General features: G+C 46.2%; 9 protein-coding genes across 9 annotated transcripts; 2 read left to right on the forward strand and 7 right to left on the reverse strand.

Annotated features, from left to right (window-relative positions):
• Nucleotides 1-2146: 2146 nt before the first annotated feature.
• Nucleotides 2147-2612, forward strand: LOC115762882 (cuticle protein 10.6). Its single transcript, XM_030705257.1, has 2 exons — nt 2147-2158; nt 2223-2612. Exons 1-2 carry the CDS (start codon nt 2147-2149, stop codon nt 2610-2612), a joined length of 402 nt encoding a protein of 133 aa, XP_030561117.1.
• A 236-nt stretch (nt 2613-2848) lies between these two features.
• On the reverse strand, nt 2849-3323 carry LOC115762883 (glycine-rich protein). The gene is made up of 2 exons (XM_030705258.1): nt 3312-3323; nt 2849-3253 (listed from the first exon to the last, which is right to left on the reverse strand). The coding sequence occupies exons 1-2, from the start codon at nt 3321-3323 to the stop codon at nt 2849-2851; spliced, it is 417 nt and encodes a 138-aa protein (XP_030561118.1).
• Nucleotides 3324-5063: 1740 nt separating this feature from the next.
• Nucleotides 5064-5345, forward strand: LOC115762884. The gene has a single exon (XM_030705259.1). It carries the CDS (start codon nt 5064-5066, stop codon nt 5343-5345), a length of 282 nt encoding a protein of 93 aa, XP_030561119.1.
• Nucleotides 5346-5487: 142 nt separating this feature from the next.
• On the reverse strand, nt 5488-6046 carry LOC115762923 (cyclin-dependent kinase inhibitor 1C). Its single transcript, XM_030705304.1, has 2 exons — nt 6029-6046; nt 5488-5964 (listed from the first exon to the last, which is right to left on the reverse strand). The coding sequence occupies exons 1-2, from the start codon at nt 6044-6046 to the stop codon at nt 5488-5490; spliced, it is 495 nt and encodes a 164-aa protein (XP_030561164.1).
• Nucleotides 6047-7095: 1049 nt separating this feature from the next.
• On the reverse strand, nt 7096-7854 carry LOC115762885 (resuscitation-promoting factor RpfA). Its single transcript, XM_030705260.1, has 2 exons — nt 7837-7854; nt 7096-7773 (listed from the first exon to the last, which is right to left on the reverse strand). The coding sequence occupies exons 1-2, from the start codon at nt 7852-7854 to the stop codon at nt 7096-7098; spliced, it is 696 nt and encodes a 231-aa protein (XP_030561120.1).
• An 858-nt stretch (nt 7855-8712) lies between these two features.
• LOC115762887 (cuticle protein 16.5) lies at nt 8713-9359 on the reverse strand. Its single transcript, XM_030705261.1, has 2 exons — nt 9252-9359; nt 8713-9192 (listed from the first exon to the last, which is right to left on the reverse strand). The coding sequence occupies exons 1-2, from the start codon at nt 9357-9359 to the stop codon at nt 8713-8715; spliced, it is 588 nt and encodes a 195-aa protein (XP_030561121.1).
• A 2593-nt stretch (nt 9360-11952) lies between these two features.
• LOC115762901 lies at nt 11953-12572 on the reverse strand. The gene is made up of 2 exons (XM_030705277.1): nt 12515-12572; nt 11953-12447 (listed from the first exon to the last, which is right to left on the reverse strand). Exons 1-2 carry the CDS (start codon nt 12524-12526, stop codon nt 11953-11955), a joined length of 507 nt encoding a protein of 168 aa, XP_030561137.1. The 5' UTR covers nt 12527-12572.
• A 2654-nt stretch (nt 12573-15226) lies between these two features.
• On the reverse strand, nt 15227-20678 carry LOC115762888 (extensin-3). The gene is made up of 2 exons (XM_030705262.1): nt 20583-20678; nt 15227-15745 (listed from the first exon to the last, which is right to left on the reverse strand). The coding sequence occupies exons 1-2, from the start codon at nt 20676-20678 to the stop codon at nt 15227-15229; spliced, it is 615 nt and encodes a 204-aa protein (XP_030561122.1).
• LOC115762751 (cuticle protein 12.5) lies at nt 20457-21220 on the reverse strand. The gene is made up of 2 exons (XM_030705089.1): nt 21187-21220; nt 20457-21105 (listed from the first exon to the last, which is right to left on the reverse strand). The coding sequence occupies exons 1-2, from the start codon at nt 21196-21198 to the stop codon at nt 20701-20703; spliced, it is 417 nt and encodes a 138-aa protein (XP_030560949.1). The 5' UTR covers nt 21199-21220; the 3' UTR covers nt 20457-20700.
• Nucleotides 21221-22035: the final 815 nt, after the last annotated feature.

Raw genomic sequence — 22035 nt, forward strand, 5'->3', positions numbered from 1 at the left:
AACCGCCCGACTGGTTCAATTTGTGCAGACATCAATAAAGGTCGATCTTAATCGACGCGTTGCACAAGTGACAAAATTTTAATTGAATTTAATTTTTTGGCGCTCACTGTACCCAATCACTGTAAATAAACCGGCTACAGTGCCCGCAAAGTAGCCAAAAAAAATAACAAAAAATGATACAAAATAATCGCCCACTTGCCGGGCACATTTGTATGCAAATATTTTGTCTGGGCGTAAGTTACGCATAATCACAGCCCGCTGCAATTACCCAGACTCTGGCGTTGGCCACCTCCATTGTCACTTGGGCGCCTTTCCATTTGCCACAGGGAGAGGTGGTGGGGGTTAGCTAAGATTTACGCAGTCAATTTCGAGTTGCTCCGCAGGGCGTAGCGAGTGGCCAAGCGGGCAGGTGGTGCATGTGGTGCAGTGGTGCAGTGGTGCAGATAGCCGGCAGGCACTTTAAAAGCTTGGGCTTTTAAGCTTACGCAAAGTTAAGTCTGATTTATGCGTGGGGCGTGGGGCTGCTGCGGAGGGGCTGCTTGCTGGCAATTAACTGTCAGCTGCAGCAACAACAACAACTTTGTCTGTTAGAATTATTACAACAACAATGTGCATTGTGCTCGCATTTGATAGCTCTGAATTTATGATTACATTTAAAGTGCTTGCCCAGCGGCGTCTCGCAAAGGGGCAGCTGGCGTTAGCCCCTCTTGCACGCTGACCTTGCGGCGCCTCTGACGGCTGCACCAGCCGCTAGGCTCGAGACAAACATCGGTTATCGACAACTCGCTGCCCTAGATAAAATTTATATAGAAGTCCGGCTCGAGCAATCAACACAACAACTCGCATTATGACACGTACACTGAGCGAAAAACAGGAAACTTGTTAGCTTTGAAAGAACTTCAAAAAATTTAAGATATTGTAATTGAAAGAACTAAATTTGGAGTTGAAATGAATTTGATTAATGTATACAAAGGATTTACACCTAAATTTCATCAGAGCTGAGCTGTGGAAGAGTTATTCGAGTCTTTCAGATAATGTTTCCATATCTTTATAGCCTCCAATCATTGATAATGGGTAAATACGTTTCCTTAAAATAAGATATACGATAAGATATTTCATTTTCTTTTTATATGGAGTAAGCACATCAGATATCCTCAGCTTCTCAGACAATTCTTGGTAACTTCCTTAAACCAAGAATATGATCTTCAAATTCTGGATCGAATTGATATATGTTTTCTGTATCCCAATTAATGTCTATTAGCACCCGATACTGATGAAATATTTTTGAATATTCCATAGTTTCATCTTAGCTAAAGTACAATAATGTATTTTATTTCTTAAAATCCGCCCCGATATCAAATTTTTAACATATGCTGAGAACTTATCGAAAGCTCAATTGCTTGCCAGAAAAGTTCTGAAAGTTTCTCACGCGATTTTCTCAGTTTTATTTCTAAATTTTAAAATTCTTTTGTGTGCATAGAGCTGGGTCGCAGCGACAAAGCAATTTTCCTGTAACCAAACGCTGTAATTAAGACTTAATCTTGAAAAACTTCTGCTAAATGGCCAATTTACGCATTGCTCGAGCCGTTCGCTTGGAAGATAAATATCAGACAATATCTTGAGCGCAACACGCACGCAGCGACCAGTTCTTAAATGTTTTCGGAAACTCGTTCAAATGCAATTTAGTTTTATTTATTTTTTTCACACAGATCTTATGATATATATCTGTTTATATATCTGTGTATATGTTTAACTGGCATATATACAGAGTCGAGCAGAAATGATTCCAAACATCCGCATTGGTCGTGTTGGCAGCTTTTGGGCGGGTCTCCAACGCAGCAGCATAAACTGGGCCTGACCCGACACACACACACACACACACACACACACACACACACACACACACACACACACACACACACACACATCCGATGCCAACTGCATCCACGAGTTGCACTTTGCATGTGCAACACGAGGTTTCGCAGCCTCCAACAAAAGTAAAAGTGCAGTTTGGGCCGTTCTCGCTGGAGTTTTGGGTCTCGATTTGGCTTGATTTGGCTATAAAAGCATTTGAGCCCAGTTGGCAGGCATTATTAAACGTTGTGTTCTCGCCACGAGTAAATCAGCCAAACAACTGCCCAACAACATGTTCAAATACGTAAGTCGTGGCCCATGGAGCTGCCTTCAAAAATATTAATACTAGGCCCAAACTCTTGTCACAGTTCGTTGTCGCCTTCTGCTGCTTGGCCAGCGCTGCTGCTGCTCCTGGCTATTTGGGTGGATTGGCCGCAGGTCCAGCTCTGCCTTTGGCCGCCGCACCGGCCATCTCCTATGGCCACGCCTTGGGTGCGCCCTCACTTGCCTCGTATGGATTGGGTCCCAGGTATAGCTATGCCGCGCCAGCTCTGGCTCACGCTCCACTGGCTGCACCCGCCTATTCTGCCTATGGACTTGGACCCAGGATTAGCTATGCTTCGCCAGCTCTGGCACATGCACCACTCGGCCTGGCACATGCACCACTCGGCCTGACCCATGCACCACTGGCTGCTCCACTGGGACTTGGCTACAGATCGTATGCTGCTCCTGCTCTGAGCCTGGGCCATGGCTGGTAGAGAAGCTCAGCCGAAAGTCGTCTGCTTTTATTGCTTTTCGTTTCGTTGAAAATTGTCAACATCTGAGAGAAAGTGAATTTGAATATTAATTATATTTCGTATTTGATCAAAAAACGAGTATTAATCTTCTCGAGCGAGCTAGAAATTTATTGATACGTTTAATTGCTTAGATCTAAAGCTGACGAAACTGACTCGATTTCAACTCTCACACGTTCCCAGGCAAATTAAAGCGGCGCTCACCAGCCATGGCCATAGCCCAAGCCCAGACCCAGGCCCAGGCCATGTCCATACAGGCCATGTCCGTAGCCGCCCAGATAGCCGTGTCCCAAGCCGTATCCGTAGCCGCCCAGATAGCTCTTGCCAATGATGGTTTTCGTGATGATGGGCGGGCTAATTGTCTTGATGATGGGCGCATGATAGCCTATGCCCAGACCTAGCCCATAGCCGCCATAGTGTCCTCCATAGTGTCCGCCGTAGTGTCCCCCGTAGTGGCCCAGGCCCAAGCCCAGACCGCCATAACCGAGATGATAGTCATGTCCAAAGCTGGGGTCTGGTGCCGGCGCGGGAGCTGGAGCCGGGGCGGGCTCTGGTACCGGTGCTGCCAAGCAGCAGGTCAAGCCGAGCGCTGCCAGCAGTAAAAGCTGGCCAGGATTAGGATTAGGTTAGCTATATGGCATTGACTTGCTACCGGCTACTTACTCCCTTGTGCATATTGTTGTTGTTAGCTTTTGCGTCTGCCTGCCACGTGTTATACTCCAGAAGCTCTGTTGGGCTTGTGCTGCTGCAGTTGCTCCAAGCTGGCGTCTTTTATACCTCGCCTGCAACTAGGAACTAGCTGAGCTGCCACCCAAAATTGGGCTGTCGATGATCTAATGGGCACCTCATTTGGTCACTATTTGTGGCTGCTTCTGTTAATCTACTTTGTGTGTTTTTTGGTCAAAGACTTTTCACCCGGTTCGCGCGATCGGAGCAATCAGGCATTGCTCATACGCAATGTGGACCGGCACGCCATCGTAAATTGGGCAAGTGTTGAATTTGCAACATGCGACAAGTCGCACGCCAGGCGGCAACATGTCGCCCATTAAGTGTCCAGTTTTGGGCGGGGCTGCGGCCACTTTTGGCACTGCTTAAACCAAATCGTTTTTCTATCGCAGCTGCTGCTATAGGTTTGCAACTAGAATCGATTGACCGCAGCTTAAACAAAAAGAAAATTAAATAAAATCAAATTCATACTTAAAAATAAGGTCAATGAGCTTTCAATTTATGCCACACCGGGCATCTGAGTGCCATGTGACGCAATAATTTATGTATAAAGAGCAGATCCAACAAAGAGATCTGTAATCAATTCTTCTCCATGCCCGAACTGTCGATCGTTAAGAGATTGGGCAACCAGCGCGTCTTTTAAGACAATAAACCCCAATAAACAATGGCAACTAAAAACCTACTAAAATAGCTCAGTCACTAACTAACTATAAGCGTTAGCAAGAAGAAGCACAGAAGAGTGCGCGACTAACAGATGCCCTGGAAAAGTTGTTTCCTTCTATTGCATTGCAGATTATTGACGAGCTAACAAACTTGTGAATCTATATTTAAGAAAGCCTAGAATAAAACCAAGTTGGGCAAAATTGAACGAAACCCATTTAATTTTGAAGTCTGTGTAAGGTCGACTAAAGCTAGATTTGGAAATTTTTTGGTCTCCCGGCATTAACAAGCCCCGAGCTAGATAGGAAAAGGAACATGAATAAATTGTAAATCTTGATCTTGATAAACAAATATTTATTTCCTTTATCGAACTCGATTAGTATATATTTTTATCCGGTTCTGTCCAGTCCAACTGAAAAAATGATTTTCTTAAGATTGCAATTATTCGTACTTCCACTCATTTTCCGCGAATAGAGATGGTTTTATCTGTAATATGTTTTGTGTGTCAGTGTGAACGGAGATAAACTTTATGGGTTCAAAAAAATCATTTTCTAAGCGTTTTTATTCGTGCGCGCATCTTTACGATTATGATACCCACATTTAAGCTAGTTTTTTAATGTGCACAGGGTATAATAAAAAAAAAAAAAAACTAAAATTACATTCATAAGCTCTACAAAAGAGTCACTGACACTTGGAAAAAACACGGCAACGCCAACAACGCCAACAACAACTGGCGATCAGCTTCGCGTTTAAACTTGAACTTGAAAACGAGTTTTGGGAATTCGTGTGAGTGGAGTATCGGAGATTGTTAACAGTGGAACACTAGGTGTGCGGTGTTGCAACTGGTTCCCGATCTGAGGAAAAATGCAGCCAGTTAATACCGTCAACCGGTTCAAGATGCCACCAGCCCTAGCCCCAGCAGCTTCTAACTGTACTTGGTCAGGCCTCAAGAAGCCAACGCTCGAGCCTCCGCTTAGTCGAAGTGCAGTCAGAAACTGGAACGGTTCATCATCCCAGCTCTCTCTCAGAATGCGTACATTAATCTCTTGGCTGAGCTACACGATCCTCGTGCTGCTGTTGGCCCTGCATCAGGCACAAGCTGCCACGCTGGTGTACCATCAGCCTACGGCGGTGGTCTATCATCATCAGCCCGTCACGGGGGAGGAGCAACAACATCCTGGCTATACCATTGTGGCGCCGCTGACGAAGATCGCGCATGTTACCTACGATTCGGTGCCCATTTCTCACACACCCTTCGAACATGTGCCGCTGTTCCAGCGCATTGGCCACGTGAAGAGCGTGCGGATCTAGCGCTGGCGAGGATTAGGATTAGCGTTTAAATAAAGTGAATTTACAATTTATTCGCCAAGCATTTTGCTTTCTAGTGTGTGTTGTTTGGGCTAAGTGTGTGTGTGTGTTGGGCTTAGTCTAGGGTGTTTTTTCAGAATCACATCTAGAAGAAGTAGGGCGCGGGCGCGAACCTGGGTGCCACGGCCAGAGGAGCCGGCACGGGTGCAGCGAAAGGTGCAGCAGCTGGCAGACCAAATCTGGTGGGCGCGGCAAAAGCCAAAGGCGCGGGCGCAGCAAAGCCGAAAGGCGTGGCCAGTGGTGCGGGCAGCGGTGCAGCCAGAGGAGCAGCCACCGGAGCGGGCAGCGCAGCCGGCACTGGAACTGGAGCTGGTGCCAAGGCAGGAGCAGCAAAGGCGACCTTGGGCGGTGCAGCAAAAGCAACTGGCGCCGGCACTGGTGCAGCCAAAGCAACGGGCGCCACGGGTGGTGCTACCGGGTAGGCCACAGCATGGTTAATCCGATGGGCATTGAAGCTGGAGGCATAGGGCGCCACAACGCCAGCGGCGGCCACTGGAGCAACAGGTGCAGCGGCAAAGGGCAGAAGACCCGCCTGGGCACCAGCCACGCACAGAGCAACGAGCTGCAAAGCAAAGATGGCACACGTTTTAAAATCCACATCCTGGGCCAAGGAGCTGGCGACTTACCATAATTTTGGCGAACATTTTGCTGCGATTTGGGCTAATTTTTTTGGGTGGTTTGTCTGAGTGCTAACTAAGCTTTGATGTACAATTGTCGAGTGGTTGGCGTTTTTATAATTCTGTCAGACCGGGCTGGGTGCTGTTTTCGGTGGTTGTGGTGGGGCATACCAAAGCAATCAAAACAAAAACGCAAGACTTTCTACATAAGGCCGTGCTGCGAAGGGCGTTTAATGTACTTAATAATCAATTGGCCATCTGTTACGTATTAGCGACGCCCACTTTCATAATTGCACGCCAAAAAATCGACACCACCCGCACCACACACGCACACTCGCTCACATCTATAAGCCACAGCCTAGTGGCCGACATTCGGCCGGGTTGTTGGGCAAGTTTTCGTTGTTTTGTTTTTAATATTACTTTGGTGGCATCGATATTCACCTACTAATGAGCCACATTTATCAGACGTGACACACCGTGTGGTGGCTCTTCCTCCCACCTCTCCCTCTTTTCCCTGCCATGGCCTCCCTCCCTATCTCTCTCTCTCTCTGTCTTTCTCTCTATAATTAATATTCAATTTCTTCACTGCAATTGTCGCGTGTCGCCCCCTATATACCCCTCTTTCTCCTTGGCCCACTTCTTTGCCCCGCCCCTGTCCCCTTTGTACATTGTCACTTTCTGTGTTTGGAATTCCTGATTTGGTCGCTTGCAAGTGTTGTCTGCATTTTACACACGCCAGCAAGAAAATTGTTTGGAATTATTATAAACAGTTTTATTAAAAGTATTTCAATAAATATCTGGCAGTACATTAGCTTAAAGATAGTTCGTTGAGCAGGAAAGCAGGTCTTCAAAAAATATTAAAATTCTTCAGTTATTTTGCACACTTTGACCTCCTCATTTATCCCCTACATTAGATTTCAATTAGGTTTAGTTTTCGTTTTTTATATTTATCTTTAAATACATAATTTACATTATTTTACAATTTTCTACACGACTCAAAACTTCTTTGGTGTGGTTCAATGTATGAAAGTGTTATGAATAATAAACTCCAATTCCAATGCCAACTCGAACAGAGCCTAGAAAAGCGAATGATGGTGTTTATGGTGGTGCGCTAGCTTCAGTGGCAGCGCGCGCAGATGGGCGTGTGGTGCAGCCAACAGCTTGGGAAAAGCGTAGCCAACGGATACGCGGTGCGTGGTGCGCTTTGGTCCAAATGTCGCACGATAGCTGGGCGCAAAGGGCACCGCCTCGACTACTGGCGGCAGCACCTGTGTCACCGTGGGCAAATGCAGCTCGGCGGTTGGCAGCAGATGAGCGTGAGCCGGCGGCAGGCAGGCGGGTGCAGGTGCCGGCAGTAAAGGAGCAGCAGCTGGCAGCAGTGGTGCAGGTGCGAGCGCAGCTGGAGCGGGCCAAACAGGTGCTGGTGCGGGCCAAGCGGGTGCTGGTGCAGGCGCGAGTGGTGCTGACCAGAGTGGTGCAGGTGCCAATGGAGCTGGCGCCGGCCAAGCTGGTGCTGGAGCCAGGTGAGCTGGCTCGGGCCAAGCTGTTGCCGGCAGCGGAGCCGGAAGCAGAGTTTCCTGCAGCTGCAGAGGAGCTGCATAGTCCACGTGATCCGGCAGTGCCTGATGCAATGGCTCCAAGTGGTCAAAGTGGTTTAAGTGCTGATCAAAGTGATGGAGGTGTGGATCGAACTGATCAAAGTGGTGCGAGGGCTTGGCATCCGCGCAGCTCAAAGCCAAAGCCAAAACGAAAGACTGTTGGGGTTGAGAAAGTGTTAATAACCATTAAATTGAGCCACTTGGGCATAAAAGTCCTACCAATTTCAGCTGCCACATCTTGCTGGTGGTTTTTGTGTGGTGTTGGGGGGTTGGTGCTGTCCTTGTGCTCAGTTGCTGGCGACTGCTCGAGTCGAAGACGTGGCTAACAATGTTTGACACTGGCTAAGAGCCATTAATTTATAGTGCAAGTGTTTGTTTAAGCCTGGCTTAATTGGCCAGTGGCCAAATTGCACGTGCACTTCTTCACTTTCGGCTACTTTCGGAGCCACCCAAATGCACCACACCTCTTTGTGGCCCCTTTGACGGCTTTTTGGCCAGCGGATGAGGTAACCACTAACTTGCGGCAACATGGCCCAAATCGTGACTTTGTTGTCGTCGCATTTGTTTAGAAGGCGCGTTTGCTTTTATGGCGGCTCGAGGGGGCCAATAACTTCTTGCACCGCTCGATATTATATAACAGATAGTTTTGTGTGTGTGGAGGCCAAAATGGAAAACGATTATGACATTTTAATAAAATATTGCCAAAACATGATGGACGGCCAGACAACATAAATTGAGCGTTAAGAGTGCCCTTTCCAACTAGAGGGTATATGGGGTATATGCGGCTGCTTGTTATAGTAGGCGACATTAAATTGAATATCTTTCTTTCATAAATTCTTCCTTTTCATAAATTAATACACTATTCCACGCCCACTTCTCTCATCATCTTTATATGTATTACTGAACTTTTTTTTTAAAGATTTTTTAGGAAGTTTTTTTTACACATTAAAAAAATGTTTCTTTCACCAGAAGAGAAGAGTATAGACTGTGGTCAGTATCATTTGATTAAAAATATTTAAATAGTTTTTAGTTTAAAATCACGATTTTATTAATAGAAAATTCGCTAAAGAAACAATTCAGATTTTGAAGACATGTCTAGACAACAACTGGAGCAGGGGCGGGGAAGCTGTAGGGTGCAGCATAGGGTGCGGCATAGGGTGCGGCATAGGGTGCGGCATAGGGTGCGGCATAGGGCGCAGCGAAGGGTGAGCCAAGGGTGTAGGGCGCAGCGTATGGCGAGGCCAGAGGAGCAGCCAGTGGAGCGGCCAGTGGAGCAGCGGCGTAGGGAGCGGCGGCGGCATAGGCAGCTGGAATACCGGAGACATAGCGGTTGGAGTAGGGTGGTGTCAGCTCAAAGGGTGCCGTGGTGTAGGAGGACTGGGTGCCATCATAGTTGTTGCGGATATCAACCTGGCTGCTGCCGCCAGCGGCATAGAGTGGTGCATTCGCATAGGCCACAGAGGCGGCCAGTGGTGCGGCGAGTGGTGCGGCGAGTGGTGCGGCGAGTGGTGCGGCGAGTGGTGCGACGACGCCGGGCTTGGCCACGGCGCAGGCAACGAGAGCGGCAATGATGAGCTGTGGGATGAGCTAGTCAAGTGCTGGAAGTGGTTTTCAGGAAGTGGCAGGAAACTTACGAGCTTGAACATGTTGCTGTGGTTGTCTAGTGGATGACTCTGGACTGATAATGTCTGTTTTAGGCCACAGCTGCGCTTTATATAGCCACTGCACCACCGAGCCAGCATTCTGTTCGACTTAGTCGTGCATATTTTGGTCGCTTCTTTGTGCGAGCGGAACGTGTTCAGCCTTTGATAGTGGCTAGGAAGTCCAAATCGCAGTCGCAATCGACGAGTTGTCAAATTTCGCAAAGTGCTCGCATTTGTATGCAGACACACGGCCATCGAGTGGGTCAATTGCGGCTTTGCCCGCTTTAAAGTGCTTGCCAATTGGCGGTTGTCTTAGCCTTATTTTCAAGCTAGACCTGGCTATAAAATGCGTGTCGCCTCGCAAGTGTCGCATTAGTGCGCATTTAATGGGCGGCCATAAAAAGAATTTCAATTGCCTCGAATTGCTGCCTTGCATCCTGCATCGACCTTGAGCTAACCCCCAAGGCAAGCCCCGGACAGGATGTGTTTCGCTCCCAGCGGCATCTGTTTTAGCCATTATTCAGCGCCTCTTATTGGCCCGCACAGCTTGGCCAGCTAGCTGTGCGAGCAGCTCTCAAACCGGCTCGCGGACTTAATAAGCAATCGTCGGTCACGTGCTGACGACAGCGTCATCATCGACTGCCTCTGCTCCTCCGCTGCGACCGTCGCAGTCGGCGTTTCGCATTGTTTTTTCCAAGATGAACTCAAGGCCTTGCAAGATGATCTGCTCAAGTGACCAGTGAGCCGTGCTTGATGCTACGTGGGGTATGCGCATGTGTAACTGTATCCGCATATTTATACCCTGTAAATGTATACAAAACAGGTTTAACAGCTGGTAGAAGGAGACTAGTTTATTTACTTTTAATTAAGGTTATTTACTTTTAAATATCAATATCTAGCCATCCTAGTGAAGCTACTTTAATGAAACTTGATTCATAGACATCTTCGACCTATAAAGGGGATATTATCGAGATCAGCATATTTAGAAGAGCTTTTAAATGTGCTCATCTATCTTTCTGTCTATACATCCTATGTTAACTTCACTTTATTTAAGGTTAGCTTGTTTAAACTTGATACAGAAACGGCTTGGATTTTATAACAGCTTACTTGAATTTCTGTATCGATCTTACTATTATTCTATATATCCCAAAGGAACTCGAATTTTCTGGCAGCTACCTTGATCCAACTTTGTACAGAGACATCTGTGAGCCAATGCCGCATATATAAGCTTGATCAGCATAATTAGCCAAGTTCTTCAGCCTATATATACGTATTTCTAATTGTATCCTATGTGAACTCGTCTTTCAGTGAAGCTACATTGATCAAATTTGTTACATATACCTACTTTTGCTTCAGTTAGGACATATATAAAATCCCAAAAATGGGATAACAATATGGTAATGCGTCAATGGGAATGATCTATCAAAAGTCAGTTGTTCCTTAAGAAACTGTTTCTTATTTAGGCTAAATCGAGCAATCCTGCATTCAACTTTTGCTTCACGTAATCTTCACGAGGGTATTTATTATTCGGCATTGCTCCTGTTTGTAGCCTAACAACAGCTTGATCAACGCAACGAACTCTCACTTCTGCCGCCTGTAAACAATTCTTGACTCTGAGCTCTGATTATGAGTTCTTCCATCAGGTTAGTCAGTCAGTTGATGGTTATACGGAAATTTGAGATACTTGAGATTCCGCTCACTTCCTCGACGCCCTCTCTCGCTCCGGGCAAGACCTGCCTCTACGTAGCCATCAGTTAATAATAATATATTTATGTATATATAGGATTGTTTTTATTTTTATTTGTCTGCCAGTACCGTTCGTTTTGGTTATTGTTTTTTGATTTGGTTGCTGTTAATCCAGTTATTAAAAGTGGTTTCTCAAAGCTGGATGCAGATCAGAGTTCCGTTTGCTGATAAATCGCACATCCGTTTAATGGGATTTGCGACAATCAATTGTGTCCGGTTAAACGATAGGCCAGGGGCATCTAAGTAAGGGGGGGTGGTTGAGGGGGGGTTACTGCTAGTAAATCAATGCCAAGTTTAAGGCCTTACGATCAACTCCTCGAGCGCTGAAACAGCTCTCGAAACACTTGTATGCAAATTAGATGTTCATCTCATTTGTTTTTTTGTTAATAATAATCGCCGCACCACCACTGAACCGCCGAACCACAGTGTGCGAGCATAAAAAACATTGATCTTTGATAAGCAGCAGCTGGCGAGTGAAAGGTGCGATCGACGGGTCTGCTGGCCACCGATGAAGACGTCTCTTGGTGCTGACCTTCGACTCTCCACTCGATATATGCAAATGCAGCACAGTCAAACCAGAGACAAGTGTTTGCAGTGGCAATGATCCGCTGGATGGATCGAGATGGTTTGATTGGCGCTTGGTAATGAACCCACCCATAAAAAAGTCGATCGATAAATGTGATCTTTGTGTGTAGTTGTGGCGAGAGCTTTAAATGGCAAGTAGCTTTTACTTTATTTACGAGCATATTTCGAATATATTTCGAGTATATTTCGAGTATATTCCCTAAGATGATTCACACACGCACACACACTCACACACACTAACTCACACTCACTCACAGAGGTAATAAAACAGTCGGTTGTCTCTGTGGCTTGCGTTGAACTTAATATCAACTAAAATCGATGCCTACGAAATCCTATACATATGTGGTGCAACTGGTGGTGCTCAGCGCCTTTGTATTTGCGCCGTGCCGTAGGAGGTCAGCCCGGTGGTGCGCGGCACTGTGGCGTACGAGGCGCCTGCCTGCAGCGGCAGATTCGCCACATTCAATGGCATCAGGCCAAAGGGCACGGGCAGCTTCAGATTGAGCGAATTGGCATCCGCATGCGCCGTCGGCGTGCCTATGGAACGACCCGTCGCTGCGGTGGCGGCGGCGGTCAGTGGTGCCGAGACGGCGGCGGCGGCTGTGTTGCCACCGAACACGTAGCCACTGCTGGTTAGCACCTGGGTAAAGGCCGCATGCTCCAGGGCTGGCTCCACAAATTGTCGCGCCACCTGTTGATGCGACAGCTGACGCTGCGAGGCACGCGGCGCGGGATAGTGATAGGCGCCCAGCTGGGAGCTGGGCGAGATTGAGTACTCCAAGTGCGAGACGTCTGCCAGCACCGCGGAGGTCAGCTGCAGCGCCAGCCCCATCAGCAGAAGATTGGCCACGGATTTCTGAAAGAAACCGTTACAGATTAGATCACAACCAGAGGTGCACACACATACACACACACACACTCACTTTGTGAGACATTTTTGCCGTTAGATTCTTTGGATTGATTCACTTGTGTTTGCACTTTACAACACTGTTCACTCGCGTACTCAGCTGAGCCTCGAATGCGATTCGTTAGCGATTCGTTTCTGTTGTGGACGGACGCAGCCTTTCGGACTGATTAAAATTTGTGCGCCAGCTGAAGATGCTTTTTATACGCCAGATACAAAAAACAAAGCGCAGAGCCACAGCTGAGCTTCAGTTGAGTTCTGCCCGCGGACAGACAGACGAGCAGCAGGTGAGGCACTCGACCAGTCAAACAGTCGCGACGACCAGTCCAAGAGCCAACGCAAAGCAAAGCAAGTGAGACTGATCTTGTAAGAGAGTGGGTCTGGACTAGCAGATACCCTGTTTATTTGCAGCTGCGTGGAGAAGAGCTTGAAGGGAGTGCGTGGTGAGTAAATACCCTATGCCCAGGTGAATATACGATTGTTTGTAATTTGTAAAATATATGTCTTTATTTTTGGTATTTTATAATATTCATGCGAGTGTGTATTGGCTTAAAGTATTTAAATATAAAATATTTTTATAATTACACGAACTTTCGTCACAGAGCGAAGTTGGCTTCACTCGATCTCGATATTACAATCGATACAACTGATTTCAAAGCAACCGTGAGGGAACATTGGAATGGAACACATAAGCACTAATTCTTATATGTGTATATTAAATTAGATACAGCTAATTAGTTAATTTTATATACTATATTGATGCCTGTTCTGTAAAGTTGGCACGCTTCAGTATACCCTTCTGGAGCATTTGTTTGGTTACAGGGTATAAAAACAAAAATCAAAATGCGTTTGTGCTTCTGCCGATACGACGCTGCTGCCTCTGCCAGCGTCGCTGCTGGCGTCGCTGCTGGCGTCGACAAAATATTTTGGCTTTCAGCTCAGTTGTTGGCTCAGTTGGCTCCCCCTGACGACATGGCTCTTGGCTTTTGGCCATATGCGCTAACTTATTCATTCTGCTTCTGTTTAACAGTTTGTTGTTGTTGTTGTCTCTCTCTCTGTCGTTGGGTTTTTTATTTCGCTTTAATTCGATGCCAACGTCAACTGCAGCTCTGGCATTTGTTTTTGTTATTATCTTGTGACTGTGTTTATTTATCTGTGCTAAGTTGTTGGCTTTTTTTATGAGCTGCTTTGCCATTTGCTGCCGCTGCTCAGCTGTTGAGCAGCGCCTATTGATAATATTTAGTTTGCCTTGCATATAAATCAATGTTGGTCATTTCGATTGGCATCCAAACTATGCAACATGCCGCCGCCGCCAGTCAGTCAGTCATTCAGTCAGTCACTCAGTCAGGGTCGTCGCCAAGGGGGTTATTAGCTAGCTGATTAGTTGCCCCCAGTTTTGCTCATCTACTAATGTCAAATAGCTGTTAATCGATTGCTTAATATTCAGCCCGAGCTCACGGCAATTAGCTTTATTCATAGCTACGGAAAAGGTGTTAGAAATTTGGATTCGGTTAACACATAAATTACAATTTTATATGTTTTTATTTAACAGAAACATCTTGATTACAATTTTAGTGCTTGACAAATAATTATAAATTATAATCGAGAGCTGCCAAGTGTTGCAACATTTTGTGTACAAATTTACATATATTTGATGCATTAATAAATTCTTCATTATCTTATCTTTTTCAGAAATTTGAAGCTGCTTCCTTTAATTCCATTTAGACGAATTTTCACAGAAGGCAAGGATTATGCAACAATTTAAATTGCAGGAGTTAAAAGGGGTAAATATTTTGCACAAATATAAAATAGGGTTGATTTTAACATAAAGAACATATTTTGTAAAGTTTAAGTAAATTAGAATAATTTTTTGCACAAGTTTAATCTGAACGAGGACGTTAAGCGCCCCCTACCAAGTCGCGCACCTGCTTAGAGCTGACTGCCAAAAAAAATCAAATGAAACAACAACTACAGCAATGTCGACACCTTGCAAGCATGTTGAGCATTTGAACAACAGTTGGGCATTTGGGTTTATTAAACAAAAATCGACAGTCATGTGACACCAGCTACGAGACGGACTCCGACTGCGACGGCGACTGCGACGTCGACTGCGGATAGCTCAATGACTGGCTAATAAGTCTTTAGTTAATGTTGTTTAGGAACTTAATTGAGACGGCAACCCCGACTGCGGTTTGAACAACAAATCGTCGGCAGCACGCCAAACGCCGAGCCCCAAAGTCGTATCCAAAACCCAAACCGAATGCCCAATAAAGATTCGTCGAGTGGCTGACCTCCTACGAAATGTATTCAGTTATAATTTGTGCTAATAAAATCGTTGGCTCTGTGTATGCAGTCATCGAAGAAGAGTTGACCCATTTGATGGATTCGGATTTGCCTAACGCTGACAGCTTCAATGGATTTCGCATTGAGGTGGGTCATTCGATGGATCGATCGCTGGAATTCGACAGTTAGCTTCGGTTTTAATCATTTTTATTGACTTTACGTTTGCTCTTGCGGTGGTATCTCAAGCCCCCCATCGGCTGTATAATTAACACGCGCTGGCGTTCTTTACGATGGCGCATAAATGCCGCGGAAGATGTTTTATTATCAACAATTTAAATCACACACTTATAAATTCTCTCTTAATTAATTGCTAATATACGCGACGGCAGCTTGTCGATTAGCATTGAAATTAACATGATTATAGCTAGGTAGATGTGTGTGATATGCCTCACCAGGCGGTATCGCAGGGTAGCTCGGCCGGAATCGGAGCCGGTGCCGCATAGGCAACAGCGGGGGGCGGGGCGGCATGAACCGCCACCCGGGCATACGAAGGCTGCGCGTGGTAGGCATAAGCGTGTTGTGGTGGCGCATAGCGGGTCACAAACGCAGGTGGTGGTGGTGCAGAGTAGTGTACAACTGGTGGGGGTGGAGCTGGTGCAGCGAAGCCCGTGTAGGTGGTCGTGGTGGTCGTTACAGGTGCGCCCAGCGAATACTTGACGACGGGAGCAACGGGCGCCGCGTACGTGCTGATGTGGTGTGGTGCAGCGTATTTAATGAAAGCTGGCGGTGCATGCACCGCATGTGGTGCAGCATAGGTCAGCGTGGGCGGTGCAGCAGCATAGGTCAGCGTAGGAGCTGGTGCGCTATAAACAGCGGACACTGCCACAGGAGCAGGAGCAGGAGCAGGTGGTCCATGGTAGAAGCTGGCATGCGAGGGCGCAAAAAGGCAGAAGAAGAGCAGAGCGAGCTGAAAGGGGAGAGCAGAGTGGGAGTGAGAGGGAAGTGTATTTCAAGAGAAGAAGGAAGCATTTGAAATATCCTTATCCTTATTGTTTCTACAGCAGTCATGTGATAGATATAGTAGTCCGATGTTGAAGTTATATCTCGAACCGATCAGACTCAGACTTATACAAATGAAAAACGTTTTATTCAAAAAGCTTTCAGGCTGAGCGACGAGTTTCCTCTAGGGGCTCTATTTAATCACTCCTCCTTCTCCTTCTATGGCTTAATAGTGTCAACTGATACCTCTAATATACCCAAAATACTTACAATCCTGCACATGTTTGTTTGCGGCAATTGTCGATTTATTTTGTACGTTTGCACTTTCAAAGACTTTCACATAAAATGAATTGATTTGGTTAAACGACGCTGGCTTATATACTCCGTTCATCTGATTACGCATTATGTGAAATGTTTAAAAAAACAAACTCCATTACGGGAGCATTTCACGCAGCCAAAGGCCATCACCGGCAGCCGGGCCACGTCCCATCGACAAGCAATTCGTGCGGCCAAATGCACGCGACACGTTTCGCAATCTCCCATGCTGCAGTCCCCCAAGAGGCGGTCCCTAGACCCACACACACACACACACACACACACACACACACAGAGAGAGGGAGAGAAATGTGTCCAGAAGTTGCCACAGCCAGTGGGAGTCGTAGCAGCTGCAGCTGGTTCCGATTGCAAAGAAGAATTGCGAGCACGTTTCACGCCTCATGACATCGAGACTTTGATTGATGGCAACGGCTGCCCATTGAAAGCCAAGAAAAATAAATCTCACACAATAAAAATCGCCCACCGGGCGTACACTGGGCCTTTAAAGCCTACGCCTTGAGGCAGACTACGCTTTTTTCGAACACAAATGAATAAGGCGCGGCACGCGAAAGTATGCATTGTGTACAAGAACTCGTTGCTTATTGGGCCAATTAAATGCCTCGCAAATTCGCAACACGTGGCACGCGAACTCCGCCCCCCCCAAAAATGTCATGCCAAAAAATTAGCATAACGAAGTATCCCCCAACAGAAATCGATATGTTTCAGGTATTGTAAGCCGCGAATGTGCCAGAAATTGGCGCAATGCGATTTACATTCCTTCCCTCAATGTACGAGTGCCGCGCATGCCGCAACACTCGAGCCTCGAGCCTCAACAAGGGGAGCAAGGGGCAAGGGGCAAGGGGTAAGGGGCAACAGCAACCGTTCAAGTGCCGCTGGCAACAGCTGCTCAGGATTTTGCCGCGCAGACTTGTTGCCGCGCATAAAGCGCCTTAAATTGGGGCCACGTGCTCTCGCCACGTCAACTCAACCCGCTTTTCGTGCGACTTACCTGCTGCTTTGTATACCCTGAACCCATTAAAAATGGGTATAAGGGTATATTGTATTTGTGCGAAAGCCAAATGTATGTAACAGGCAGAAGGAAGCATCTCCGACCCCATAAAGTAAATATATTGTTGATCAGCAACATTAGCCTAGTCGATCTAGCCATGTCCGTCTGTCTGTCCGTCCGTCCGTCCGTCCGTTCACGCGCAGGTCGAGTTTGTTTCCGATAGTCGAAAACTTACTCCGTTTCGAAGCAATCGATAAAAATCGTTATCGATATCGTGTTTTTTGGGCAATTTTGGTAAATTTTAAGAGCTAGAGTCACCAAACTTGACTATAGCTTCTAAAATATAATATATGTATATATGCATTTGATGTTGGAGGAAGAGGGTTCAGGGTATCCCCTAGTCGGGAGCTCCCGACTAGAACCTTTTACTTGTTTTTTTTTTTGTTTGGTTGCGGCCCCCAGCAGCCTCCACTTGTGGCACGCGTTGCGCCAAATTGAAGCACGCATTGTTGCTCTTGGAGTTTGGCAATTCCTTGCTTCCACCACACTTTGCTGCCGCCACATGTGTCTGCCACATGTGTCTGTATGTGGCAGTAAAATGTTGGGTTTTAGCCTCCGCACTTGCAACATCATCAACACCGCGTGTTGCAGCTTAAGGTGCACAAGTTCTAAGCATCAGCTAAGTGAATTGCCAAGCTGGCTGCACTCAAGAGTTGTTCGTCATGCACTTCCATAAAGCGGAAGTCAACAAGTTTGCGCTTTGATTTAGTTTATATCATTTGAGCAAATATAAAACTGACTATAAACTGGGCTGAGATTAAGTACACAATTTGGAATAATAATTTGTCAAGCTTAAGAACATTTTGGAAATAAGCTTTTTATAATAGAATAACCACTTGGACACCTCAAGGAAATTGTTCACTTGACAAAGCATGTACAAAATTATACTAGTAACAAGTTTTAGGTCAAGAAAGCTTTACTTTAGCTTAATAATAATAGAAGAGCCACTTGTTCAGTTGAACTAGCAAAAGGGAACTATTTGAAAAAGAACAAAGGAATTGAATCGGAATTTGAATAATATCAGCTTCGACATGAAAGTGCATATAGATGCAATCATTAATCATCGCGTTTTGGAGGGCCAAAAAGTTCTATTCTTAAAGGTTTGAACCAATATGTTACCTTCAGGTTCGATCTGTTGGATCATTAGATATTTCACAATTTAGTTTAGTGTAGGGTGTAAAGGTTCGGGCCTCGAATTATTTCTTCAGTTCCAGCTTGGGCTTCAGCTTGGAAATCAAATTAATATTTCTGCTGCATGTACTTCCTAATGGTCCTGCTTAGAGACGTTAAATGCCCATTGTGCCTGCCCATCCACAGGGTATAGGCAGCAGAGTCAACGCTCGCTTGAAGGTCACCTCAAAGGGGATTGTTGAGCGCGTGGGTGACGCGTGTGCTGGGTGCATTTCCTGCGGCCAGGATCAGGCTGTGCAGCTGGTTGAGTGACCGACCGCTTCAGCTGGCTGTAATTAAACTGGAAATTTGTTATGCCATCCATGTGCAGCTCTTGTTGCTTGTTGCTTGTTGAGTTATTTCTGCAACCAATTGAATGCCCTTTTAATTGCATGCGTGACACTCTGCAATCAACAGCAGAGTCCTTGATGTATGTGCTGTTTGTTTTGCTTGTTGTGGCCGAAGGTCTTTGCACTGTTTGGCCCTGTGCCCTGTGCAATGCCTACGCAATAAACAGCACGTTCCTGCCAAGCGCAACACAAATAGCCAAATTGCATGGAATACTTTTAAGCTGGGCCAACTTAACTCAGGTCGGCCAGAAAGCACTCAAATTGAGTGAGCTGAAGCTCAAGCTACGAGCAGGTGTTTCGATTGCGACAATTGCACCTCGTGGCCTCACGGTGTGGGAAAACAACGGGCGGTAACTGTGCCATGAGAGCACCACTATGTGCCCCACCACGCCCTACACTCTGCCGCCCCCCCCCCCCCCCTTTTTGAGTGCACTGTGGCAGAGACATTGTTGCGCTTGGTTGAATATTCAATGCGCAAATTGCAAGTAGGAAGCGGCCCACAATCTCTGAATGAGCCCCGCCTCACCTCACTTTAGTTCTGTGTGCAGCTTCGCTGAAGGTCGTTGCCAAATTGTGGTGCGGCCTTTGCTGGCTTCGCTTCACTGGCCATCTAATCCGCCGAGCTGAGGACAGTCGCCGGGTGTCAATGTTATGTTTCAGCAATAATAAAATTATAGTCTACGATCGTTGGGCATAATTTATGTCGATAATGCGCATTGTATCTGATATTTGGTATCTTGCCCACAATTATTGTACTGACTAAGGCCAGCACCACAGCAGCACCACAATACATTGCATTGTTGCCGCCGCGAACAATAACAATATTATTTATACTAAGCACAGTTCGTCTAGGGTATTTGTTTAGCATTCGTTTTGGGCTCAACTTGTTGATGGGTTGCTCTATAAACATTTAAAATGAAAGCCAACTAACTTGGCCAATGCGATTTAAGTGACATATTTTGTGCGTTTGGCCCACTTTTCGATTTGCTCCAATTGCGAAATTAGCTCGAGCGACGCACATGACGCTGGACAGGCTTTAATAAATAATTATTTCAATTGCTCCACTCGACGCACTTTCATTTCCAGCTTCCACTTGGCACCACTTGCCCCGCCCAGCTCCCCCCCCCCCCCCCCCCCCCCCCCCCCTCGCTAGTTTTCAACAGGCAGTCGCATAATTGCCAGGCGTTGGCATTTGCAATGCATTTATTTTTTTCAAGGAAATTTCAACACTTTGCAGGCTACACTGAGCGAAACAAATGTACAAAGATAATGTTCAAGTTGATAGAGCATTTGATGAGGATATTAATTATATAATTATTATATATTGTATATTTATTTTATATATTTAATTTAATTTTTTCCACTTCTGAAGTTCTACTTCTTTGTTTCTCATATCTGTTAAATTTATCACCGGGCTTCAAAGGCTTTTCCCATTTTTGTGTTTCCATGCTGATACTCAATTTATACTAAATTGAGTTTAGTTACTTTACTTTTTGCAGTGTATTTTATAGTTAGCAAATTCAGCTAATCGAAATGTTCTTGACTTCAAAACTTTTCTCAGCTTTGTTGATTTATCTTGCAGTTAAATATTTTGCCATTTAAATATATAGAAAAGTTAGCCCCGTTTTTGACCAGTGCATAGAGTAATAAAAAGTGATCTATTGTTTTAGAGTTTTGAATTGTTTTTATTTACTTAAGTCGAAACCACGAGCATTGCACAATAACAAAAAATATAATCATATATACAGCATTAACTTGATCTCTCCTGCTAGCTCTCTCTCGCTCTCACTCTCAGGCTGTGTCTCTGTCTATCTCCGTCTCTGTCTCTCACTTGGGGCTTATTTTGTGTTCCACACTTTGACAGCGGCAAAGCGTGCGAACATTGTACTGAAGAATCTCACACAATCTCTCGGGATTAGCCGATTGGTAATGCAGATGCAGATGTCGTTGTCGATGTTGTTGTGGTCCTGATCGTTGCTGGTCCTAGGATTCGTCATGGGGATTGTGCTGGAGCAGTGCTTAGTGCAGGTAGCCATGTCCATAGCCAGCATAGCCCAGGCCGTAGCTGCCATAGCCGCCATAGCCGCCATAGGCGCCGTGTCCATGGTAGGTGGAGGTGGTGTGCAGAGCTGGAGCAGCGACAACGGCGGGTGCATGATAGACGGGGGCGGCATGCACCACGGGATAGGCCTTGGTGGCGACCTTGTACGTGTTGGCATAGGATGTGGCCACCGGGTGGATGGTCTTCACGATGGGCGCATGCACAATGGGCGCGGCATAGCTCTTGATGATCGGCGCATGCGAGATGACGGTGGGCGCATAGGCGGGCGCCAGGGCGGCACCATAGCCCAGGCCATAGCCATGGCTGTAGGGCGAAATGAGGCCAGCATTGGCGACGGCGCACAGGGCGGACAGGACGGCGATCTGGAGGAGTAGGAGGAGGCAAAGGAGTTAACCGAGATAAGTATTTGCCCGAGACTACTTGGCTGTGGCGCGTATCCTTACCAGTTTGAACATGTTGTAGATTTGGCTGCTACTTGACTGAAGAGCTGAGTGTGTTATGTTTAAACAGCAGCGCAGCTTGGCATATTTATACCGAATCAAAACTTGAGAAATATTCTGAAAACCACATAGACAATGCGACAGCAACAACGACAACAACAACAACAACAACGACAACAGCAACAACATGAATTTGCGCGAACTGCGAATCAAAAGCGTGAACGCCCTGCCCTGTCCACAACTTCGTACAGCTTCGGCTATCGAGTCGGGGGCTTTGAGAATAGCAGCAGCATGCAGAGGCTTATGAGTGTGAGATACGATCTCGATTCGAGCTGTGATGCAGTGCGCCACAGAAATCAGTCACGCGCCACCTTGTTGCCTCGATTTAGCCAGAGACAGACACAGACACAGACTAGAAAACTCTGTGGTGCATGGCAAATGCATAAATAAACTAAATCAATTACTAGTTACTAGTAGCTGTTACTAGCTGAAATAAGTTGTCAGCGTTTTTGAATAGAGCACAGCCGGAAACTCAGAAGGGGCAGCCAGCGACTAGGGCAGAGTGTGAAAAGCGCGTTTTCCAGCCATTGTGGTTCTAGTTGTGGTTTTTCTTGTGGCGTGTTTTGTTTGTCGTAATTGTCTTTTTTTGGTTTTCTATTGTAATTTGCGGCTTACTTAACAAGCAATTAGCGAGCGGCCACATATCTGATAAATGCTCATTGTGCAATGGTGCGTACTTCCAGCTCCCACAGTTAGGATTCCTTTCTAAATCTGCGCACGCACATGATTATCAATCAGCAATTTTTTGTTTTTTTTGTTTGTTTCTTGTTAACTGATTGACAGTCGACGATC

This window comes from Drosophila novamexicana, unplaced genomic scaffold (assembly GCF_003285875.2).
Source record: "Drosophila novamexicana strain 15010-1031.04,08,12 unplaced genomic scaffold, DnovRS2.1 tig00000644-arrow-pilon, whole genome shotgun sequence".
NCBI classification, from domain to species: domain Eukaryota; kingdom Metazoa; phylum Arthropoda; class Insecta; order Diptera; family Drosophilidae; genus Drosophila; species Drosophila novamexicana.